This window comes from Chamaea fasciata, unplaced genomic scaffold (genome assembly GCF_029207755.1).
Source record: "Chamaea fasciata isolate MVZ Bird 193981 ecotype frontalis unplaced genomic scaffold, bChaFas1.0.hap1 SCAF_6, whole genome shotgun sequence".
NCBI classification, from domain to species: domain Eukaryota; kingdom Metazoa; phylum Chordata; class Aves; order Passeriformes; family Sylviidae; genus Chamaea; species Chamaea fasciata.
The window spans coordinates 12,192,801-12,217,021 of NW_027094091.1; the positions used below are offsets into that span (position 1 = coordinate 12,192,801).

The following is a 24,221-nucleotide window of genomic DNA, read 5'->3' on the forward strand; positions in this document are numbered from 1 at the left end:
GGCAGTAAATATATAATTTTGTCAAAAAACAGGGGAAATACATAGCTTATCAGATTTCACTCAAAGAACAATATTAATTCTCCCCCTTAAACCTAAATGATTAAAAGGTTCCTACAAATAGATGAGTGAATAGTGAAACTGTGAAGCAGGAAAATGTATTTAGAAAGGCTGGTTGTAGCTTATTTTACATGCCAGCCACTGAAAAGTATATATTAATTCCTTTTATTAAAGGAATTGAAGTATCTGATCAAAGCTGTAGAACACAGCTGCACGTACCTCCAGAAGCTCACTGGTTAGGACACCTGGTTAGGAGGTAAAAGATTCATCTCCCAACCCATATTGTATCTTATGGAGGACAGAGATTCAATACTCAGATCATACATCCCATAAATACATCAAAAATTCTGGGACACTGGACACACACACACCACTGGCCAATAGAAGATACTTCACATACACTCAGAAGATAAACTCACTTGAAATGGGGAAAAGCTGATTGCATGCCCTTCTCTTCTATATGAAAAATTCTGGAAAGTCAATTGGAAAACGAAAATCCTACCTGCTTTTAAGCATCCTAACATCAATAAAGCACAGTGACATTGAAGTCATCCTTAGCACAAGTTAATAAAAAAGCCCACTGCTTGATTTGCATACATTTAAAATGGAGGTTTATTGAAATTTCAGTCTTGCCCCCTCACTGGTTTTTGATTTATTCAGGAGGTAGTTTCAATCTTGTCTTTCGGTACTCTTTTTTAGAAATAAGCCTTTGTGGATAAGGTTATGTGTCCTTCATGAGCTCTAACTACTAGCCAGTTGTGAATCTGTATAGTGGTAAAATACATTCACTTATGCAGTAAGGCAAGAGGAAAACTTTAGAATGAAGTCTACCCCTATCCGACATCTTGTATCAGTTTTGACTGAAGTGACCAATACAAATCTAATAGAACCCAAACCCAGACTTAGAACAGGCACCCATGGTATGAGTTCACAGATTTAATCTATCAGATGATGCTATATTTTTGGGGTAAGTCACAGGGCAAAAATTTCAAACGTGAGCCTTTGAGGTGGAGGTCTCTTGATGAGGATTTCCACATGAGACAAACTAAGTGATTCCCCTTAAAAAGATGCCAGATCTTGGTACCCAAAAATGCAGTCCAGCATCCCTAACCATATCTCATGTTAACAAAATTACATAAGGAAAGTAATGAAAGAGTAAGTCCCTGAGAATCTGTACTTTTTGCCAAAAATATTTTCCCCCTTTTTATTAACAAAGTAAAAAAATCAAATACTTTTCCTCAAACTTTATGTCTACCCATCTATAAAATGTCTACTGTCTTGCCCATTGATAACACTCATGACTTAATAGTTTTTAGTCTAAATTCTTGTGCATTTCATTCCTGTGTCAAGCCAAATTAAATAACAGTCTGGTGAACTGCTATCAGCAAAGGGGAATTATAAATGACAATAAATTGGGTTTTTATTGTTTTGAAATAAAGGCTGAGGAAAAAGACCTATCTTACCATGTACTATGTAATTCCTACCTGTTAATTGATTTCCTTTGTGCAATCTGCACGCCTGTTTTCTTAATAATGAACTGTTATCCCCCAACCTCTTCAGTTCTCCTTTCCCTACTGAAATACATGGGTAGCTCACACAACAACAACAAAAAAAGGGAAAAGATTAAAGGTTGGTGAGTATCTGACGTGTTAGACTTGAGACAGACTTGAGATAACCATTAATCTGTTCAAGAGAAACAGAACTGGATGTATTGGGGCAGGGAGTCGGGTGGGTGATGTGTTATTGTTGCCATGTAAATGAAAATTATGGCAAAACCAACACAAAATCCCTTGTATACAGGATAATTCTGCAGACTCTGTTCATGAAAATATTAGGCTGATCCATTCAATTATCTTTGCTCAGTTTTTCCTTCAGTTATGATACACTGTGATAATCAAAATCATTCACCCCCACTCTTCAACACACATTTCAAAAATTAGTATGGAGCCTGTGTCTAGACACAGACTATTCACCTACAGCACACTGCTTTAATCCACTAGTGTGGCTGAAAAGTCCTACACTATCCTCCAAATAGAACTCATTCATTCACTTCAGGCATCAACAGATTCCATTGACCTTGGTTAAATCATTTTAATTGATTTATTCATGCATACACAAAACAAACCTAGTCAATTGTTCTATGCAAACACAGCTTCCAGATCATTGAATTTTTACATATTTATTCACCAATTTGGATAATTCTTCCATTTACTGTAGCAGCACAGACTTCCCTAGTGCTAAAGGGTTATATAAATCTATCTTAATCTGTTTAAAAGGCGAAAAATGAAAAAATGGAAAAGGCATAGAAATTTGATAAGGACTTAGAAGAACACCGAGAGAACAAGCTAAGGATCTTCCACAAGGGAATGGCACTTACAGGGTAGTGACACCTTTTCTTCTGTCCCCAGAAGACTCACTGGTTCCCTGTTCAGTCACATGGTGACCTCTTCCTTATATTTTAGTATCACCTATTTCATTGAGACCATGTTTTGCCTTATTCATTTGCAAGGCAAATGACTAACAGTTAAGCTTCAGGGAGTGCAGATCTGAAAAGGCAACACCAATTTTGCAGACTTCACAGAAGTGCCCAAACTAGCTGGCTGTACAAAGGACTATGGTCCAAACCTAGTGGGGACACAGGTCTTGTAGCACAGAGCTGACTGCTGCCTAGTGAGGCTTGCTGGTACCCAGGCTGGTAATGCCTGCTTGTTTAAGTCTACTTGAGCTGCAGTCACACAACTGCACTGTGAAGGATCTCAAATCCCTGGCATTTTCCACTGCTACCTTGCCTTCCCCATTAGTAGCAGCAGCTTCTTCCTATGACAAATCTGGAGTAACTAAGAGGCGAAGTCCTGGTGCCCAGGCAAAGGCTTGTGCTTGTACATGCTGTACGTCTGCTCTGCATGTGTGGAGGAGCAGAGAGAGAAGCAAAGGCATTGTGTTTGTGAGATGCACCTCCTTCCTTTAACAACAAGTCTACTTTTGCTTTTACGCCCCTGGTTATGGAAAACAAGTAACCACTGCACTGTCCTCAGCTGTAGAAGTCAAAACAGCCCCATTTACCTTCAGTGGGGCTATGTTCATTTGTATTATCTCTTCTTTCTAGCTTACAAGGTTTATTCAAAAGCAGCCTCTTCTCCTAAAAGAGTTTGTAGGATCTGTACTTGGGGTTAAGGGGAGAAAGTACAGTTGTTCATTATATTAAATATCACAGTAAAAATGTTTTATTACAGGAAAAAAAGTGGAAATTAAGATTTGTGGACCCTTATTTAACAGATGCCAGTTGGATCACAATATGTGCAGTTTTTCATGTCTGGCAGCGTTTGGGTTTAGCCATGGGAGAGCAGCTGTAATATGGAATATAATGGCCTAGAGCTGGGTGAACTGGCAGAGTTCAAATTTGTGCAGTTCTCCTGGCAACCTGGCAATTCTAGAAAAATTTAATTTACCCAAACCAATTTTTCTTTAGTGGGAAAGAAAACTTAGCTTAGTACTGAAAGAAATAGGATTTTCAGTCTGGTCTTAGTGTTACTAAAGCAGAGTACACAATAAAGGAAAGCAATATAATTTCACAAATGAGCTGAAAGGAATTGTGTAGCATAAAAAAAAAAAAAAAATTGCTTAGTCTCCAGACTTCACATGAATTGAGGAAGGGGATGGAGAGTTAGTAACTACGGATGGTGAACTGAGCACAGCAGTATCAGCAAACATGTTGACTTTTCTATTACATAGCTTTGTACATTTAATCTACTCTGATTCACTGGTATATCCTTCCAAGCAAACCCTTTGTGTCTCCAAAGCAGTCATTTCTCAAAAATTGTCTTTTGCTTGCACTATTACATAAAACTATGGCAAAACTATTTCTTCTAAATAGAGTGGCTTTTTCTTTTTATCAAATGCATTTGAAAAAGTGCATGTGGACTACTGCTAATTAAGATTGTACAGGTGTATTATCCTTATGTGATAGGGACTACAAGCTTCTTCAACATCCTGATCTGGTCATAATTAATCATGACAAGGATCCTGTTGAGCTGAAAGTGATTAGTTCCAGCCTAATTAAAAGTCACTACTGACTATGGTTTTGAGCTTCACCAGATAGATCATGTTATCATATTTTTTCTGCATAGACAGAAAACAATTAAAGATGATGCAAAAGCATGAAGCACCTTCACTTTCCAAATCAATAACGAAAATAAGTGTAGAACATTACTTACACCAAAGATCTGAACCTATTTCAGGGAACCAACTAAAGCAAAAAAAAATTCTGTGTCAGAAATGAATGAAAAGACTGCATTTGGAGATGTAGTGAAGTTCACTTAGAAAAGTATCATCCAGCAACGGTGCAGGTGAGATAATTATGAAATTATCACACAAATGAAATCTGTCTCCTGGTAGTAATGATAGACACTGTATGCTCTCAACATTACTGTAACATGGTCAGCCACCTGGGCAGCAGGTTTTGGCAGACCATGCAGGCATTTTCTGATTGATATGAGGTTAGGAAACATAGTGCTTTGGGAAGATAATGGAAAAAGCAAGTTAATATGGGAGACTGTCCTGCCTCCGTCTTCTGCTTTGTTAGCCTATCTTTCTGGAGCGGCACTTCCTGGAGCTGATCCTTCCTGAAATCCCCCAATCTTCCCCAAGGCCTGACACTGCAGTGGGGTTAGGCAAACTTCAAAATTAATTTAGCAAATGACATCTATCACTGGAAGTGGCACCTTGTAGAGATTGGCGACAGCCTCTGTGCTCTCACAGTCATCCTCCTCCTCCAGATCCCACTGCGCTTGCCAGTGTTTCGCTATCAGTTCATGGTAAGCCTAAAAGAAACATAGTAGATCTTAATAGTTTCTTGTGATCCTTCTCTTTTCTTCCTCAATGCTCTTCCCAGTTATCACTACGACAGTAATTGTTTACCTGGAACCATGACTCAGAGGGAAATGTAACTTACCTTACCATCTTAACTTGAGCTTATCCAGTCTTAAGTATAAAATTTCTTAGCCTTGGCAATATGGGGTTAAATAATATGTACATACTACTACAAAACATGTTAAATGATCTGATTTGAAACCTGCTTTCCAGTGTATGAATATCACTACATCATAGCCATTACTATGAGGTGCAGAACAGCCATCTGACATCATCATGAGACACCTGAGTTACAGCTGTATCACATTGTAGAGGGCTTTTGCACTGGGGTTGGTCACAATGTCCCATGGTGGTTCCTAAAAGGCTGATCTATGACGTGGTTTTGACTTGGTCCTTGGTCACAATTTTAAGAGGGATGCAATTTTTTTGTTCAAGTGAGGACTCTGACTACGGACATGCTGGCAGGCTCATGGAAGATTATATTTCACAGACAATGGCTACCTCAATCTACAGAGTAATTAGTAGCATTATACATAAACATTCCATATTTTGATTTAATCTGCCAAGTGCTCCCTTTCACTCCCATGGTAGATACGGCTTTCTTCATTAGGTATGTCAATAGAGCTCTCCTAAAGAGGACCAAAGTGCCCGTAAACTCTTCACCATTCTTGTAGAGGTAGACTTGAAAGTTCACACATCTCATGGAGACATATTTTATGACAGAATTTGACAAGTTAACTGCTGTAACTTGTATGTCCACCATGGGTAGGCAGAGCCAGACTGGACTACTGCAACTGACACTTTATGGTTTGTCTTCTTCATTGCTCATTCCTGTATTCTCTGCCAGTAAATGACAAAATTAAAATGCTCCTTTTCCAACAGAAACATAGAAGAAGGAGAAAGAATGATACAGGAACTCTAACCTTTACTATATATCTCATTCTGTCTTATAATAAATTGGATCTGCAGCAACTCAGTTGTTACCACCCTATTCGTGTTCAGAACAATCTGATGTGAATGAAATTTACTGCAAAATCCACCATCATAATTGGCAGCCACTTAAAATTCAACAGAAAGGTCAATTACTGGCAAGGCTGCTACCATAGTGGTGTGAGCCCCTCAATGAGGTGAAGGGGGAAAGGCAGAGAAAAGAAGGTTTTTGATGGGTACAGCCCTGGGCACATGGTGAGGCTTTGGAATCAATTCCTTTACAGTTGGGCTGGCTGTGAAATCACGAAATGAACTTAAAATAGCTCCTCAGTGCCAAGTGGATTTTCTTACAAAATAATTACTGGACTATTTAAGTGAAACCATGGGAGCTGCAGGTACAAATTTTTCTTATTCTTCGAAGAGTTTCTGCACTTAAGACCCCATCTGTTCTGGGACAAAAGACTCTCCCACTGTGCACCAAAAAGGCTCACATTTCTGACTTTCATAATTTGTACACAGGCATTTCATAATCCTAAGACTCAGCTGTCTTCTGTCCTCCAGCATGAAGTGCAAGTTCCCCTCCCTGCTCAGCCTGTCAGAAAGCTCTTGAGTAGGCTTAGTTAAACTCTAAACTAATGATCAGCTCATAAGAATAAAGCATCTCTTGCACAAAGCCGTGTGACTCTACCTTTGTAGGGAAGGGGTCTTAATGCAAACTTTTTAAGCTTTGTTCAATGAATCTGGGATATGTTCAAGAGTGTCCAATGATGTGTGAAAGGAAAATACATTCACAAGTGCACACTGGCTACAAAAATGTGTGACAGAATTATTTGTCTCAAGTTATGAAAAGCCAAAGATGTAAAAAGTGCTCTGCTTGTTTTGAAGTGAGGTGTTGCCAGGCAGGTATGCATACAGGAAAAGTAACTGCATTATCCAATTCATACAATATAATTAAAGAATATGGCCCTGCGGTGCAAAATTGCAGTGTTAAGATCAATAAATTTTGACAGTTTGCTGCAGCTGGAATCTGGGTTTTCTCATACAGTAATTTTATCTAAGTTATTAGATTTCATTGAAAGTTTAGTGCTGCTGGATGTAACCACTTTCACCTTAAATTATTTCTCTTCATGAAAATTGAAGATTGATTTTTTTTATTTCTTAATAACTTGGGTCTGCAGTTCTCAGCAGTCACTCAAATTTTGCAGCTCTCAGCATTTACAGCTAAGAACTCTGATTTTGTATATTCATTTCAAACAATAATAACAAATCTCTATAGAAAATATGACCATGAAAACATTACACTGGCCATTGTATACCATATTAAATTATCAATTGCAAACCTTCTCTAAGGCATTCTGCCAGAGATCATAATTAGTTTTTCCTCTACTTCTCTGAAATTTGCTAAGTCTTTTGAGCCTCAGTAACCCCACTCATAGAAAAGCAATTAGATCAGTGCAGACTGTTTTCTTCTGTAATGCAGGCTGGATATTTCCTGTCTTGAAGCAAACACACAGTATCTAAGTAAAAGATGTTTTCAACAAAACATGCAATTTTGCATTAACCCCACTGGCATTCTGTTCCAATGCAACAACACCAACACTGCAGGAAAATCCACGGCAACAGGGGTTCTGACCCTGTCCACCTGTGCTACTGCACATGATTCTCATGAGGACACAAAATTCCCAATTTTACGGAACTGGGAGAAATCTGAGATACATCTGGCCTTTTAAAAACTAATAAAACAGGGAAAATAAGCTTTTATTTATTCACCTTGAGAAAATTATGAACATCTTCAATAAGAAAAGTTTTGCTAAGGAGACTCTCCTGTTCAGCTTCCTGTCTGCGTTTGAACTCTTCCTTTCTCTTTGCACGGCACTCCAGCCGTTTCAAGATCAGGTCTTTACTTTGTTGCATGCATTCTGGAACATAAACCACAAACAATTAGGAACCACAACTCCACAGGGAGAAAGCAGCATCTGCTACTGTCACACAACATAAGCTCACGGAAATTTGTTAGTAAGTGAAATAGACAAGTAATCACCATGCAGGATTTGAAATTTGCTTCTTACCCTGATGGCCTTTTTAGATGTGAACTTCTAGATTGTTACATGGGACTCAGAGCTATCAGGTTTTTGGACTGCTACCATCCTGCACCCTCCCATTCACTGGTGCTGCTGTTTATGCAAAGGCAGTGTGTTAGTTCAAGAAACAGATTCCCTCATGCAGCACCCCAAATCTCTCCCTCCTGCTTCAGGAACGTCAGTAAGCGGCTCATCACCTAATTGCAAATATGCAAATACTGCTGCAAGGACAGGGGCAGTAACATATGGTGGGGAGAAAAGGTCTAAAGAAGCGCTAGTTCAGATTAGCTTGAACTGGCATGCAGCCATACATACCAAACTTATAAAGTGACTCATCCAAGAACCTGCAGTAAAAGTTGTCAAGGTCCCTCCAATTTTGTGCTAGTAATGTGAACTATTTGGGACTAAGTTCCTCCCCCCTTCATTCCCCCTGTAGCTCCAAGTGATATATAAATTCATGAGTCTATCTGCATCCCGAGCTGCTGAGTGCAATTGTGCTTTAAATGTTCTGCCACTTCATGTCTCATTGCCTGTCCACCTAAGAAGAATTTTATTCATTTCCCCCAGTTGTCTTGCTCCAGAGTAGTACTTCACTCTTGACACAAACAACTAAAGGGGAATGCAAAAGAAGTTACCTGTGGCTGTTGTTCTGCCACTACATCAAGCTCCTTTAACTACGAGAAATTATTTTGTAGAGAAACAAAAGGAGCACTGTACTGCAGCACCAAGAATGTAGTTTATTCTCCATGCTAATATACTGTGCTTATCCATAGGCTGCTGATGCACTGACAGAACACTGGAAAGTGCACCAAAAGTACAGGAAAGCCTGTAATGAAAATATCACTCAAATAAATGTACCAGTGTTTTACTTTTAAACATTATTGATTCTTTGCTACTTCCTTGTATTCTAGGAGCACAGTCTTGCTGGCTTCGTGCTCTATTTGTGAATTATACGTACAGTTTAACTTTTATATTTAGGAGCTCATAAGAAAGGTCAACATAAGACTCTATTGGAATAAATCCCGCACTCCAGATCATTTTCTTTTAAAGCACTTTTCATTTCCATCTAAAACCAGGAGGTTGATAATGTTCTTCTGCACAGGATGTACCAACTATAATATACAGCTATATATAACTATAACACCAACTTTGCATAAAATAAAGGCCTTGACAGAGGTGTTTTTGCTTTGAAACAAGTGAAAATTGACAAAAAGAAGGAAAAATCACCCAGAGACACTCACTTATGCTTAAAGAATGTTAGCGGCTGAACCTGTGCAAAATCTATGAACTAGGCATAGACAATTCTAGAAGCAAACATCCATGAGAGAAACTATATCACAATATACATGTATTTGTGAACATCAGCAAACTGTTCACTCACACAGCTAGATGTTCTGAAAGAGGATCATGTCTGCAGCACTTTCCGTGATGAAATAACTGGCTCAGTAGATGACAGGAGAGTGGTAGATATTGACTACCTTGACTTCGGGTAGGTTTGCAATACAGTCTCATGACAGATCCTCACAGAGAAGAGGATGGATGAGCAGACAGTGAGATGGACTGACAACTTTCTCAAAGCCCACCTGGAAGCCAGCACCTACTGCTGTACCCCAGGGGTCAATACTAGTGTAATCCTGCACAGTAGCTTCATTAATAACCTGAAGTGCAAATTTAGCAAGCCTGCAGAGGTCACAAAAAATGGAAGGAGTGGCTGATACACCACACATGCTTGTACTTCCATTCAGAGGGCACTTGACGAGCTGGAGAAATGGGCTGATGCAAATCTCCTGAAGTTTAACAATGGGAGGTGCAAAGCTCTGTACCTGGGGAGGAACAACCTCAGGCACAAGCACATGCTGGGGACTGCCCAGATGGAAAGCAGCTTGGCAGGAAAGGACTTGGGGGTTCTGGGAGACACCAGGTTGAAAATAAGCCAGAAAGAAGATACTTTCCCTCCATTCAGCTCTGGTTAGGCCACACCTGGAGTGCTGTGTCCAGTTCTGGACTCCACAGCCAAGTACAAGAGAGACATGGAGATACTGAAGAGAATTCAGCAAAGGGCCACAAAGATGATGAATGGACTGGAGCATCTCTCCTATGAGAGAAAGTTGAGAGAGCTGGGGCTCTTCAGCCTGGAGAACAGAAAGCTCAGGGGGGATTCTGAGCATGTACGTAAACATCTGGAGAGTGGGAACAAAGAAGACAGAGACACTCTTTTCTTTTGTGCCCAATGAAAGGACCAGAGGCAGCCGCCAGAAAATGAAACACAGGAGGTTCCTTTTACCATGAGGATGACCGAGCACTGACTGGAACAGGTACCCCAGGTGGAGCCTTCATTCTTGGAGATAGAAGCTGTCTGAACATGATCCTGGACAACCAACAATAGTTCAACCTGCTTGAGCAGACGGGGTGGACCATACAACCTACAGAAGCTTTTTCACCTTAACTATTTTGTGATTCTGTGAATTTATGACTTTGAGATAAGACAAAAATTAGCATCGCCAAGCCCACAGTGAGCAAGCAGCACTGCAGCAAGAACATACTGCAACAAGACTGCATCCATTCTGACTATTCAGTTCACTGAACTCTAAACCTAACGCCATTCGCTATGACAATTTTCTTTAAATGTGTCCAAAAGTAGCAGAAATGGTTCTGGAAATTGTGTTGAAGCAGTTCTCATTATTTTCCTTCTGGTTAAACGTTTACCGTAATTTTCTGCAAGTGCTGGTGGGAGGCACTGAGCCCTGAAACAGCACCTATCAGAGAAGCTGGGGCTGTATTTCTCAACATTGGGCATTAGGTAACATGCAAAATGACACAGGGAGAACCTTAAATGACTAGGTCAGTCAGCTTAGACTTTATTATAATTGTGTATATTTTAGATAGGCAATATGAAGAGGTGTAAAAGGAAGAGGAAAAGACTTCATTTTAAAGGTATTTTAGCCTGACATAATAAAAGAGATTCATAGGAGGCTCATAAGCTTTAACATTATCTATTCAAAAGAGTGATAGCACAACTGCTTCTAGCTTTACACACTAGCATGAAATCCTAAGACAGTGTCTTATGTCAGCCAGTATCACCAGCAATGCCAAGTATGTGAACAGTAGATGGAGAAATATCACAAACAGTTGTAGCAAGTGTGATTCTTCTTCTATATTCAAATTAATGGAATTAGATTAGGTGAACTGTAGAGTAAGTACATAGTAATATCTGGAACAAGACATACAAGGCCTAAAGTCAAAGTTCCTATTCCAACCATACATCCCCCAGAATAAAACTGATCCTGGTCAATTCATTAGTATCTTTTTAAAACAGAGAGATACATATGGCTGAAGCTGTAATTTTTTTTTACTCTTTCAAACAAAGAGAACTCACATAAGTCATGAGCTCCAGTCTAAGTACTCACCGTTACTGTAATGTGCCAGCTGTTCCCAGAAGGCCTTGTGCAGATCTGTTAGAAGTTCCTCCTTTTGTCGGACTGAAAGATTATTCTTTACAGTTAAGTGGTCCAGAATATTTGACACAGAATTTAATCTACCCTTACACTCTTCTGGTATAGATGACTTCAGTGAATCGATCATTTTCACCATAAGCTCCCAGTTGAATAACCTTTCCTGAATGTCCTAAATCAAACATAAAGTCTTGTTTAGAAACCAAGAATGTGTCTTTGGTTGTGCTCTCCTTTCATTGAGCTATTGATTCCCAAACCATGAAGAAAACCACTGAGGTTTCTCAAAACCATGTGAATAACCATCTTCATGTTAAAATACCGCTGAAAGTCTTGATCAGTGCAGGCTAGTAGTAGGTTTACTGCATGTTCAGTTGCAAGAGCTAATCTAAAATTATTGGTGTTTTTCATTATTTGTAGCTGCCAAGAAGACATTAAGTCTGAAAAAGATAGTAACAGCCTTGCAGAACAAACTTAAATACTCAAGGAGGATAGATGGACAGAAGACAACAAATCCTGGACCTCTTTTCAAGATATTATATGGCACACCAGTACAGGTCCTCATTTTGAAATGAGGAAACATACCTGATTCTGATAATGCTGTGATTCCTTCAAATACATAGTCAGACAGAGTTCAATACATATACTAAAAATTAGTATAATGGCCTATGGCCTAGAAGCTTTCATTGCACTATTAGAGAAGCAGCCCATGATTACAGCAGGGAAAGATTTCCTTGGTGAAAGTGCAGCTGCTTTAAACAATGATGCAAGGTTAAAAAGGGTTTGACAATGCTGTGCCAAGTTAACAGCTGTACTCAATCTCAAGGGTTTTTTCCAAACCAAATGTTTCTATGATTCTCTGACCTACTGTAATTAATGGAGCTGTACCTACAATGACTCTGTAATGAGATTTCAGCATCATCAGAGTAGTGACTTCAGGCAGGAGTACCTCCTGTATCTGTATCCAGATATCAGCAGATACCTTATCTGCCCATCTGAAGGAACTTACTGTACAGAAGTCCAGTTTGGGTCTAGTGTGACAAGCAGCAAAGACTTTTTTTCACACCGGGCCAGCTTAGTCTACTTAGCTGCTCCAATGCAAAACTAACAAGCTGATAATTACTTTATCTGTTTATCCACCAAATTACTAATAAATGCAGTGATTCCAACTGTATGTTAATCTATAAATTACATGTAAGTCTTTCAGTATATCCTGTGCAAAAAACAATAAAGGATCTGTTAGATTTAATACAACATAAAGCACAGTGCTGGTGCATTTATGAACACAGTTTTCCCTCTTCAGACCGTATTACTACGAGCTGGCAAGAATTTTCAATTCCAATTAAAGTCACTGAACACACAGAATCACCCTCAAATTTAAATTAGGATTTGTCAGTGAAAGTGGAATAAATATTTCGAAAGAAAAAGAAATTTCGTAATGTCCACAGTAACCATCCTCCATCAATTAGACCTAGTGCTCTTGCTCCTGGTTCACCAGCTGCATTAATAATACACTTTCCTTATACGACTACCTAAATGGTATTCTGAGAATTAGAACTCAAGTGCAGAGAGTCCACCCTCCTGTGAGTCTTCTTAAACTGCAATGGAAGTTGAGCTCTTTGCAACAAAGCTCAAAGAGACAACTGGATTAAGTCATCCACATCACTCCTAAAGCAGGACTGACACACTCTGCGCATTGACATAATTCTTTCTCTTCAGATTGACTAAATCTGTCTCAACTTTTATTTCTTTTTTACTTTACCATCGCCTGCAAGTCTTGAGATTCACTTAACAAGCTTTCTGCTGCAATCATCTTCTCAGTCAGATCCATCATTATCTTTCTTGCTTTGGCACTTGAGCATTTTGATTGGTCCAAAAAATCCTGCTGGGCTTTGTCAGTCTGCTTCCAGAAGGCTTCCATCTGTGGAATATGAATCAAAAAACAACCCATGTTCCCTCATTAATCATCTGGTATTTCACTACAGAAAGAGGCATATATATTAGTCTACTGAATTACAAGTCACTGGGATTACAAACAGCTCTCAGTATTAGTTATACTGAACAATTTGCAAAGATAAAGAGACTATTATATATTTTTTTAAAAAAACAATACATTGGTGGTGGCACATAACCAGTAGGTCAAACCTGACCTTTTAAAATAACTGTAGTCATTCTTTTTAACTAGCTAAAAATTTGTTTATTTGCTACACATAGCATCTATAAGAGCCTATAATGCTTTTGATGATATTGATGATTAAAACCTAGAGACAAACTGTATCCCTTTTATTCTGGGAAGTTTATTTAGCTATAGGAGCAGGTATTCTAGTCAAACAACCTTTTTACAAAAAAAGAAGAACTGAAAATTAATACTGTTTTACACCATCAAAGCCTTTCACAGCTAGATGCTACATAAGCACTTCACTGGCTGGAATTAAGCACTTTATGCAGTATGTGCCACACTATATGTGCCAATTGCGATAGATTACTGTATGCACAATCCCTAGTTTTAGGTTCTGATTCCACAAACATGACTGTGGACAACTGTCAATAGGCTGTGCTCTGTGGGATTACTCGTATGCATAAAGGTAATAAATGCATCCATCACCAAGATTTTTATTAAGTATCCATGAGTTTTGGAAAAAAAAAAGTGATTATGGCATCTGCAAGTATGGCAAAACCCCCTTTATATTCTCAGAAGAGTGGATTAGTTCAAGGTACTGATCTATACAAATCTGCATAAAGGGAAATTATTTTCAATACGATGAAAAGCATCTGCAGGCACGAGAGTGACAGACCCACCAAAGGATGATTGCTGCTGGTAAATAAATGCCTCATGTTTCTCAGCAAGGTTGCCAGCAATTGTTTTTACATGACTAACTCTGGAAAACTCTAAACAACCATTTTTCCACTAAGCAAAGTTAAAGTGCAAAAGAAACTTGACACAGATGTTCCAATGTTACCAGGATTTCCACTAAAAAGTGAAGGGCTCAGGGAATCAAAAGAAAGCTGAGAAAATTCCCAGTGAAGCATTTAAGCATCAGACGTTAAAAAAGTAACTCCTGTATGAAAAAGACCCAAGGCTGAGGTGGAGGGCTGTTTGGTCCAGGGCTGAAGGGCCTCAGTCAATCAGCACAGGCAGCTCACAGAGGTGTCACTCTCTCATTTTCACCAGCAGTCAATTTGCTCAAACTTCAAAAACAGGGCTGGAAAGAATACTACTCAGTTTACTGGAAAATAATACATAGAATGTTCTTAACCTCCAGTTTTCCAGCCTGAAAGCTATACTGACACAGTGAACCTACGTTAGAGAAAAAAAATATCTTTACTTTGAAAACCAAATGCCTGCTATCAAACCATATTTTCACATCAAAAAAAGCAAATATATTCTCACGCGAAAAGCTGCTAACGAAAAATGCATTGCTAAAGTAAATGCACAAAACATACTAAAACATTGCTTAGGAACTATATTCTTAGTACTTTCAGCTAAAAAAAATTTGCAGTCTCTTACTAGTCTTACTCAATTACAGGGATTGATAAAAGCAAGGTGCTAGGAGAACATTCCTAAAAGTCAGGCTATATATAGACTTGAAATAAATCTTATCATCAGACAAGCACCAGACGTTTCTCAGCTGATAAAATGTGTTTTACAACAAACATTAAAAATGTTTTATCTATAAAAATATATTGACACCCAAAGGTAGTTGGAAATATTTTGCTGGGGCAAAGTAAAAATATTTTCAGGACTCATAGAAACATAATATTCGAACTGTGGACTACTCAACAAAACCATTGCACTTAAGAACTCCCCACCAAAAGAATAATATTGAAATAATTTTTTTAAAAAAGTTAGAATGTTACATTATCTATTACGTGCTCGGAATATTCCCTTTCCCTCCTTTCTATGTCTTCTAGAGTCTGGAACTCCGAATTATGGGCTCCTGACATTTCAGTATTCTGGAGTCTAGAGTCAAGTTGTTTCTGTAATTCTTCAAAATCCTGGGGAAAAAAGATCAAGTGATTTATTAAACAGAAAAACAGATGTGACTTCTAAATTTGGGACTGAATCTATATGTCAGGTCTGGCTCATGGCTAAGGAAGTGTTCAGAAAGTTCTGTCTCTTGGTAATGTGACTTCCGTAGCAAGCAAGGAAATCTCCAGATATATGGTAGCTCTGAACTAAACTTAATACAAATACATACATTTCCACTAGGATGTGAGTACAGTCCAGACCTTCATCCATCTCCACTGAATTCAAGTTTTAGCAAACACTGTTTCATGACCTTTTATACTAATAACCCCTGGAAATCTATCTAGGAATATTTTTATTTTAATGCATGTGCCCCATCTTGATAGGCTGCATGATTACATGAGGTTTTACAGGTTTTCAGTCCTTTAGAAACCAGGGTGATTTTTCTGAAAGCTGATGTTGCTGACTAATACTAGTCTGCTGCCCTTGCTTAGTAAGTTGATACTGAAAAGGGTGATTCTTCCTTCGCTGCAACATGGCTTGCATAGCAAGCACTGACTTCTAATACCACCCACTTTTGGCTTTCAATGCATTAACTTGATACCCTTATGCCTTAAAGAAATGTAAGTAGAGTTTGACAAGCTTCACTAACAATTTCATCAAAATCCCACAAATTTTTATGATGCAGAATTAAAAGAGGAAAACGCTGTCTGCAATAAACCATGTAACACTTTTGCTTATTGCCAGCATCTCTTTTATGTGGTGGTCATAACCAGCCTTGTTCCTTGTAAGATATCCCACCTCTAAGACAGTCAGGTTTACAAGATCCATCTCTCCATCATATAGCACATAGAAACCCCATACTGGCACTTAAAACAACTGGACTTCTCTGGCAATTATTGCATCTAATTATTCAGGTTTAGTCCTTGTCTTGCAGCAGCATGAGGACACTGATCCCATCAAACTCCACTGAGGATTAGGTTCTACCAGGAAACATGCCTATTCTAGATTAGCTCTGTTTATAATTTGAAGTCATTACCAGAAGACCACCAGTAAAAGGATTTTGCACATCTAATCTCACTTGTCATCTAGTAAATACAATAATATTTAATACTAAACCTGAGGATTTAAGGCAAAAGAGTGCCTTAAGGCAAAATACACAGGGTACAACTACAGAGATTCCTTATAGTAATTCACAGATTGTGAGACTACACAAAGTATTCAACAACTAGAGCTCATGAGGTGATAGACTAACGCCTAGATGTGAAATTCCATCTAGATGTAAAAAAAGCATAATCAGTACTGTGATAAGGCTGCTCTCATTACAAACATTCAAGATTTTCATTGGCAGGGCACTGGATAACCTTACATAAAACAAAACTTCCTACAGAAGGCTGGCCCAGACAATCTCAAGATGTGCTTCTCAATCCAGATTTTTCTGTGACTCTACACTGGAAAGTGGAACCAATAGCTCTTCTATAGCTCTGTAAAGCTTTTTGTTCCTTCTAATAACCTCAAAAATAGTACTGTGAGTCTACCTGAAACACACATTGACTGTCAATATATGCTTCCAGTTCAGAAGTGGCGTATGGACTTTGATACAAGTACATGAAAGAAAAAAGGATGATGAGGAAAATAAGTATATTTTCTCCTGAGGAAAGCCTTGAGCTTCATACTGCTACTTTATTTCCTGCTATTTTATTATCAGCAATGATACCTGTGACCAAAGAAAGCCCTTGATAATTAGAAATTATTAAATCTGAGTGAATAAGGTTCAAAATGTTCTTTTTGCTTAAATGGATTCAACTACAAAATGTTTTATTTCTAACAGATTACACAGATCACTTCATACAGCAACAAAGAGGAAAAGCATACAAGGTAATGGAGAAAATCAACTAACAAGGGAGTTTCTTTGCATTTGCTTCAGAAACAGATTACAAAAGACATTGCTGTTCAAAAGGAGTAGGTGAAATGGCCTGCTGTGGTAAGATTAACTTAAAGATTAAGTTAAAATAAGATTAACGCTTATTTTGTGTGGTCCTAAATATTAGCCAACAAACTCACTTACATTTTCCTGATTTAAAAGGATCTTCTTCAACAAACCATCAGTAATCTTCTTTTTACGATGGAAGTCCGTGAGGTATATCTTGAAAACCTGAATAAACATCTGTTTAAAATGAAGAAAACAAAATCCAGGTTAAGTGCCAGTTCATCACTGTAAGGACATCTCTGTGATAACTTTTGCTGATTTAAATCAATCAGGGAGATTATAGCAAGTCATAAGTTAAAAAAAAAAAACAATAAAATTAACAGATAAATCACCAGCGACTCTTCAGTACTTCCACCGTGAAAAATTCTTTGGTTTTAGCTTCAGTGAGATACTGGAAGATGGTGTTACACACAATCTCATATATCCTTGTAACCAGACAGACACATTTGAAACTATTTGTGACTGGAGAAAATGCAGATCACTTGAAAATACAAAGCCCATTTTTCTAAAGTATAACGAACCCCCTAAACTGGAAGATATTAACTATTCGAAAGACACTAAAGACTCATTCTCTGACTTCAACTGTTGTCAGCCACATGATACATCAAACATTTTTATATATAACGCAAAAGAAACTATCTCAAGTTCTAGCTAGCTTCTCTTCCAAGAAAAATACTTATTTTCCATTTGTGTGGTTTTTTCAGGTTTTTTTAAGACTGCAATACTAGTGTCTTCAAAAAGATGTTTTTGAATTTTTTAACACTGGCAAAACTTCTGCTTAACCTTTTCTCTCTTGCCTCAATTAAGAGTTTCAGTGTAAGGTTAATTCACTTCATTACTAACTGCTGCAGCATTTTCCATTTATTGTGGAAATAAAAATACGTGAAATTTAACGGCCACCTGCCTGTTCCTCATAATCTTGAAAAAAGACGACACAGAACTTGCCTGCTTAAAACATATAAAAAAAGAATTAATACATATATACATACAGAAACAGTTATTGAAGCCAGTATGACAGGTGAGCAAAATCTGGAAAATATATTATAATTAGAGCTCTTTTTTAGAAGAGAAAAAAATATAGCAGTCATGTTTCAGATCTCACTTGCAAACGTTTTGGACAGGAGGTTAGCAAGTTTTGAACACACTACCAATACCATATACAGTAAAAAGAAAAAAAGGGGTTCAGGGCAAGAGGGAAAGAAAAGGATATATCTCCTTAGACCTGATGCCAAGAAAGACTGAAATCAGAGAAAGAGGAGCAGGAAAGGAAGAAATTATTCTCAGACTGATTTATTTTTCCCCTTTTTTTTCCTTCCAGCAAAAATATAAAGCTATTTAAATATTCATCAAAAGGTCTAAGCCATTCGTGGTGATTTCTGGTGGGCCACAAAGCATGTTAAATGCCCATTTTCTCTGTGTTTCTGTGATTACATCATTATGTTGCTACTTACCTTCCTCTAGAAATTGATGACTGACATCAAGTTCAACCTTCTATAATCAAGCTAAACTTCCTTCTGGAATTTGATCACAAGTTCCCTTTCTCATCTAACTAGATGTGGATAATCCATCAGATGAGAAACTGCTTCCCAGGTTTACTTTCCTGTTTCCTCCTTTGGGTTGTGAAGAAATTTGTTCAGAAAACCTCACCCTTTGAAATAATCTCAGTGGATTTAGTATATTATAACAGAAATTACCAATTTGTTTAAAAAGAGCCTGAGAAAAGAGGAGAGGAGAGAGCTATAGACTTTATGTCCAGATTCATATTCACTGAGCTAAAACTCAGTAGCAGTAATGGTGCTGCACTTATCATAGGTAGTCACCATAAACAATCATTACTGAGTATCCTGTGGCTTTAATTGTACTTCTTTTTCTTTTCTTTGTTTTTTTCCTTGTCTGTTTTGGATGCTATGACTTGATGTAGGTAATTATCTATGTTCTAAATGGTACCTTAATCCCTGAGTCGCACAAAATCACAACTATTGTACTTATCACAATGGCACTGATTCAGTCGAACCGAATTTTCAAATTTATTCAAAAGCTTTAAGTATTTGGAGTTACAACACACAAACAAGAAAGTTTGTCCTCAAGACAAATTCATCTATTAAATAATTTATTACCTCTTTTTATGAGCCTCAAGTGCTGTATGTTAATCTCTGGAGTAATGTTTAAAACCAAATTTTTGTATTTGCTGTATTGGTATTTCACAGACCAGTATATTTCATTACACTTTACTTCTTTAGAAAGCTCATATATATGCAGAGTAGGAGGGAGAAAAAAAGGCAATAATGTGGAAATGCAACTCGGCTACACTACATCCCACCTAGCCAGCTGTTTATGTTATTTTCTATACTGAAATTCAACTAAGATTGACCAAACAATGAGCTATAAATGAGATATGAGTACCTACCACATGTTTTTCTTTTCTGAGTTCAGTATCAAGAAGCCTGAGATCTTTTAAAGTAAGACTGCAAAGGCAGAGCTTAACATCAAAACTAAAACAAAGATTAAAAATGTATTAATAGCAATCTAAATGATGGTTTCACAAAAGGACAACATAACAAAAGTTTCATTTAACCATTAGATTCTCCTAAAAACACTGCCCCAAAACAGAGGTGAAGTCACTTTATTTCTACATCGCCTCCTTTTTCAGAAAATATTTCTGTATGTAAAAGTAAACAAAACACAGTAGTGCTTTTAATAAAGTTGGCATTGCAGTTTTTCCTCTAGAAAAAGACAAGGTAAACATAGGCATGAGTGGATACAACCATGGAAAACACAGCTTTAAATTGAAACAGCCATAATTAGAGTGGGTATTTTGTAACCATTCTTCATGGTTAGAACCTTTCCCAGTCCCCCTGACACAAATATGATTTTCTTATTCTTGCTAATGAGAGTGCAGACATATGTATTCATCCAGGAGTACCTTGCCCTGGTGCAGCTGAAAGGAAATCAGGCTGAGAGTCCATTTCAATTATCTCTACCTGCTCATCAGCAGTGACAGAGAGGAACTGTTTAGCCAGAGTAAGACATGAGTAGTTCCCATTAAAACAGAGAGAACAGAGCACTGAGTGCTCTCAAGGCACCTGCAGTGTGAGATGGCATTGCACAGTGCAGAGGACTCCATCCCCAGCACACGTGAACTGAGCATACGAGACGTAACAAGGACATCTCCCTATGCTAACAGGGATACACCTGTTATGAAACAGCTTTAGGCCAACCTGATTCCCAAAATTTCACAAAGAACAGGATGACTTCCTTAATGTGTTAAGGAAGTGTATTAATGTGTTCTTATTAATGTGTATTAATCTCCCCAACAACTTTTTTTTTGGGTTATAGGCAAATAACCCTGTCCTGATGTGGTGACTGTGTGCATTCATGCCCATCCTTTCACCTTTAATGACTGTCCTAAAAAACACAGGAAATTACCAAACAAGGGCAAGTTTACTGCTTACCTCTCACATGTCAGCACTTCAGGGAAGCTGGCCACCTTTAGGAAGGCTCGAGCCTGAAATCTGTCATCGCTTGTTGTGGAGTGTATTGTTGTGGAGGAACTACAGTCCTCTTTGTCTCCCTGGCTCAGGGATCCCAGGCTGCCTGACATAGATGTCTCCACCACTTGATTAGGCAGAACTGCCTGCTTTGGATTTTCATGCAAAGATGGATTGGATGAGCCATCTGCCAAAGGCTGTAAATCAAAGGAAATTCACAAGGTCAATAAATACAACACAATAAGGAGACAAATATCACATCAATTTTCAGTATTTACTCTTAAGAGAAAAGTTAAACAGCATACACAGCAAAAGTGTTTCCATATACATGACAGGCTTTTGCATTGCCCAGGAAAACATTCTTCTGTTGTAGTTAGCTGCTTGGTGCATGCTTTCTCTTTTCCTTTTAGATCCTTGTGGTGTTTTTCTTATGGCTCCTTAGACAGATCCAACTTCCATTAATGTTAAGGGGCAGACAAGCACTCTTAAATACAGTGAAAATTGACTGGACACCATGTAAAGCATTGCCGGTTTCAGGGGGAGCTGAAAACAGCTAACATCTTACAAAATCAGTCCTGAGTCAATGGACTGTAAAAACTACAAAGATCCCTATTAAGCAGATTGGCAGCAAATTTTCTTCCACTACTTGACTCTGCAATTTACTCTGACACAGAATGGTTGTCATTAATTTTTACAAGTAGAATCTAAAACCTTACCCTAAATTTCTGGTTGATGGGATAGATCACTTTTGCCTTTAATGCAAAGGCTGCGATGTTACTGTTCAGAGGAGACTCACCTTCCTGTATGGAAAAGAACAGAAAACCATTTGGGAACAGCAGCAGATCTGGCAATTATTCACTCCAAGTATTGCGTGCTCCTTTCTGCTACACAACTTAAATATTCCTATTGATAACTGTTTATTGATTGTCTCTGCTTTGGTGCAAGAAGTCTTCTCATAAGGCTCATTCCGAGTAGGAAAACTTGAAAAGGGAACTCTTGTCATTACCACTGCTAAAAAATATTATTCTTTCTCCAGGAGAAAATAGGTAGTATCTGGTATTTGCAAGGTATTTTCATTTTGTGCTTTGTCACCCACCTCCTTACCCTTAGCAACAACTAAAGATTTTACAAATGAGACTGATAATAAAAACTACTAAAGGATAATAAGCTCCACAGATACCATCATGGCTATAAATTCTGTCTTTCAATTTAAATAAAGAAACAATAAACTGAGCAAAGCCAGTGATCGTTTTGTCCCAGGAAGAACTTTTATAATACAACCCTTACTCAAAATCTAGAGAAAATAACAATGTTTTTCCAAAGAATTTTTAATAGATACTGAATTCTTTTCACGCAATTTTCTGTCTCACATAATCTGACTTTCTGCTACTCCCTTTTTCTAGATGCTGGAACAATGGGATCATCATTTGTTTTGAAAGGTTAGGTAAGGCTTAATAAAAGTTTGGCTAAAAATAGCAGATAAAATGTGTAAATCCAAGCACTAGGATTTCCTATTTTATCTCTTTTGGATTTGCCATATGAAATGAAAGACTCTGATTTGTCAAAACACAGGGTTTTTCATACAGCTTTTTCTAGGAAATATCAAAGCACCAACAGAGTCTAAGAAATAGAAATGGAAAGGGAAGAGCAAACTATGAAATTCACTAGACTTCTACCATTGCACTTTTTCATCTCCATTTAATTTATTTTCATTTTTGGGTTTACTGATGAAGTGTAAAACACTTGCCCATGACCATCCCTGCAGGATCCAGCACTGCAGGATCTCATCAGGGACAGGAGTGGACAGAGCTACTGCTCTGCAGTGGCTGGAGGAAGAACAGCCAGTGCAAAGCTGGAAAGCTGCATTGCACTGCACTAGAACTAATACATCCTGCTTCTTAACAGGCAAAAGTAACACACAATTATTATTAATACATTAATAATTATGGTATTATTGCAATGTGGAAAGTCTCAGAATGAAAATACCTGTTTTTCTGAAGTGCTATAACCTAATTAAAAGCATTTTCCACCTATGCCTTTTCACAAAATGAAAATTTGATGCTAGTAACAGCAAAAACCTCTAGAAATCGGAACAAATTAATAGAAAAAAAACCTCATATAACTTCAGTAGTTAGACAAATAGGTGGGAGAAAGTCCCCTATAACAACAAGGTTACTTCTTGATGTCTTATAAATGAGCCATATTATGGAAATGGATGTAGTTGTGAATGGTCACCTTTAAAAGACTGTGATCCCATTTCAAAAACATAAAGATAAGCATAAAGATGTAAAATTTTGTAAGTTCTCTAACAACATTTACACTTCAAAAAATAACCTAATCTATGCTCATTTGTTATATTCCACTTTAACTCAAGCAAAATGAACAAGCACATTTTGTCACCACTCCTGATCACAAAGCTGAAATGAAGATTCATTACCTGTCAGGATTTAAACCAACAGTTTAATAACAATAACATTTTCTTGAAATCAGTTCTTGTTACAAGCTAAGCACCAGACTGCCTGGTTTTGACTGAAATTTTATGCATGTATTTAATTTATGTATAATAGACTGAATGAGCCAGCTGAACTGCACATTTTTAAATGAGCAGTTTAAATTACAATCTTTAGCTTCAGCAAGTGCAGTCAAATCAGCTTTGGGTGAAAGCCAGTGATCTAATGACTACACAGTAGGACTGGTTCTCCAGTTACTTTGGGATTATGTAAAAAAAAAAAAGTTACTTAAGTTACTTGATGTTTACATTGAGGGTGGGTTGTTAAGTTCATATTTCTACTTTTTTTCACAACTTCTCTAATTGTCTTTGAATCCCAGCTCACCACAGTGGTCTTTCAGTACTCATAAACTTTTTTTTATGTTAATAGTATTAACTTATCCCATCAGCCTTTTGAAACTAAGGCTGACATAGAGATGAAAGCAAAGAAGCCTCTGTCCAAAAAGAACTCCAGATCTTGATTAAAATATCCTAAGAGTGCCCCAGGAGAAATGGAATTCATAAGGGGAATAAGTGCTTGAAATGGTTGCATTCATAAGCAGCAATCAACTCCTACTCTCCATCTTACACTTTTTCATGTCTCTCTCCAAACCCACTAAAATTAAGACAATTTGGAGCAGGCCCTGAACATGCTCACTACTACATGCAGCAAAATAGACATCCACCTTCAAGAGCAGAGCTTTACCTCCAGCACCATTTCCTCTTTTGATATATAGGGTTCTGCTTTACTTTTCATGAGTGTGTCCTCTTTTTCATCAGTGTTGAAGCTTTCCAGAAGTCTTTGAGAATCATCTTTCTGAAAGAGAAAACACAAAATGTTTCCAAGACAAAACATAAAACGTAGTACTTGAGATCATGCAGATTAACTGGAAACATCTTGA

The 24,221-nt window shown here is 37.8% G+C and overlaps 1 protein-coding gene across 1 annotated transcript in view; it reads right to left on the reverse strand.

The window, feature by feature from the left end:
• EVC (EvC ciliary complex subunit 1) overlaps positions 1–24,221 on the reverse strand; it is a 51,389-nt gene that overhangs the window by 24,141 nt on the left and 3,027 nt on the right. The window contains exons 2-11 of the mRNA XM_066184900.1: positions 24,026–24,136; positions 21,548–21,631; positions 20,796–21,028; positions 19,751–19,835; positions 17,422–17,520; positions 15,245–15,382; positions 13,149–13,307; positions 11,345–11,561; positions 7,627–7,775; positions 4,779–4,877 (exon numbers count right to left, since the gene is read on the reverse strand). Coding sequence (XP_066040997.1) covers positions 4,779–4,877; positions 7,627–7,775; positions 11,345–11,561; positions 13,149–13,307; positions 15,245–15,382; positions 17,422–17,520; positions 19,751–19,835; positions 20,796–21,028; positions 21,548–21,631; positions 24,026–24,136 — 1,374 coding nt within the window. The remainder of the gene's footprint in view (positions 1–4,778; positions 4,878–7,626; positions 7,776–11,344; positions 11,562–13,148; positions 13,308–15,244; positions 15,383–17,421; positions 17,521–19,750; positions 19,836–20,795; positions 21,029–21,547; positions 21,632–24,025; positions 24,137–24,221) is intronic.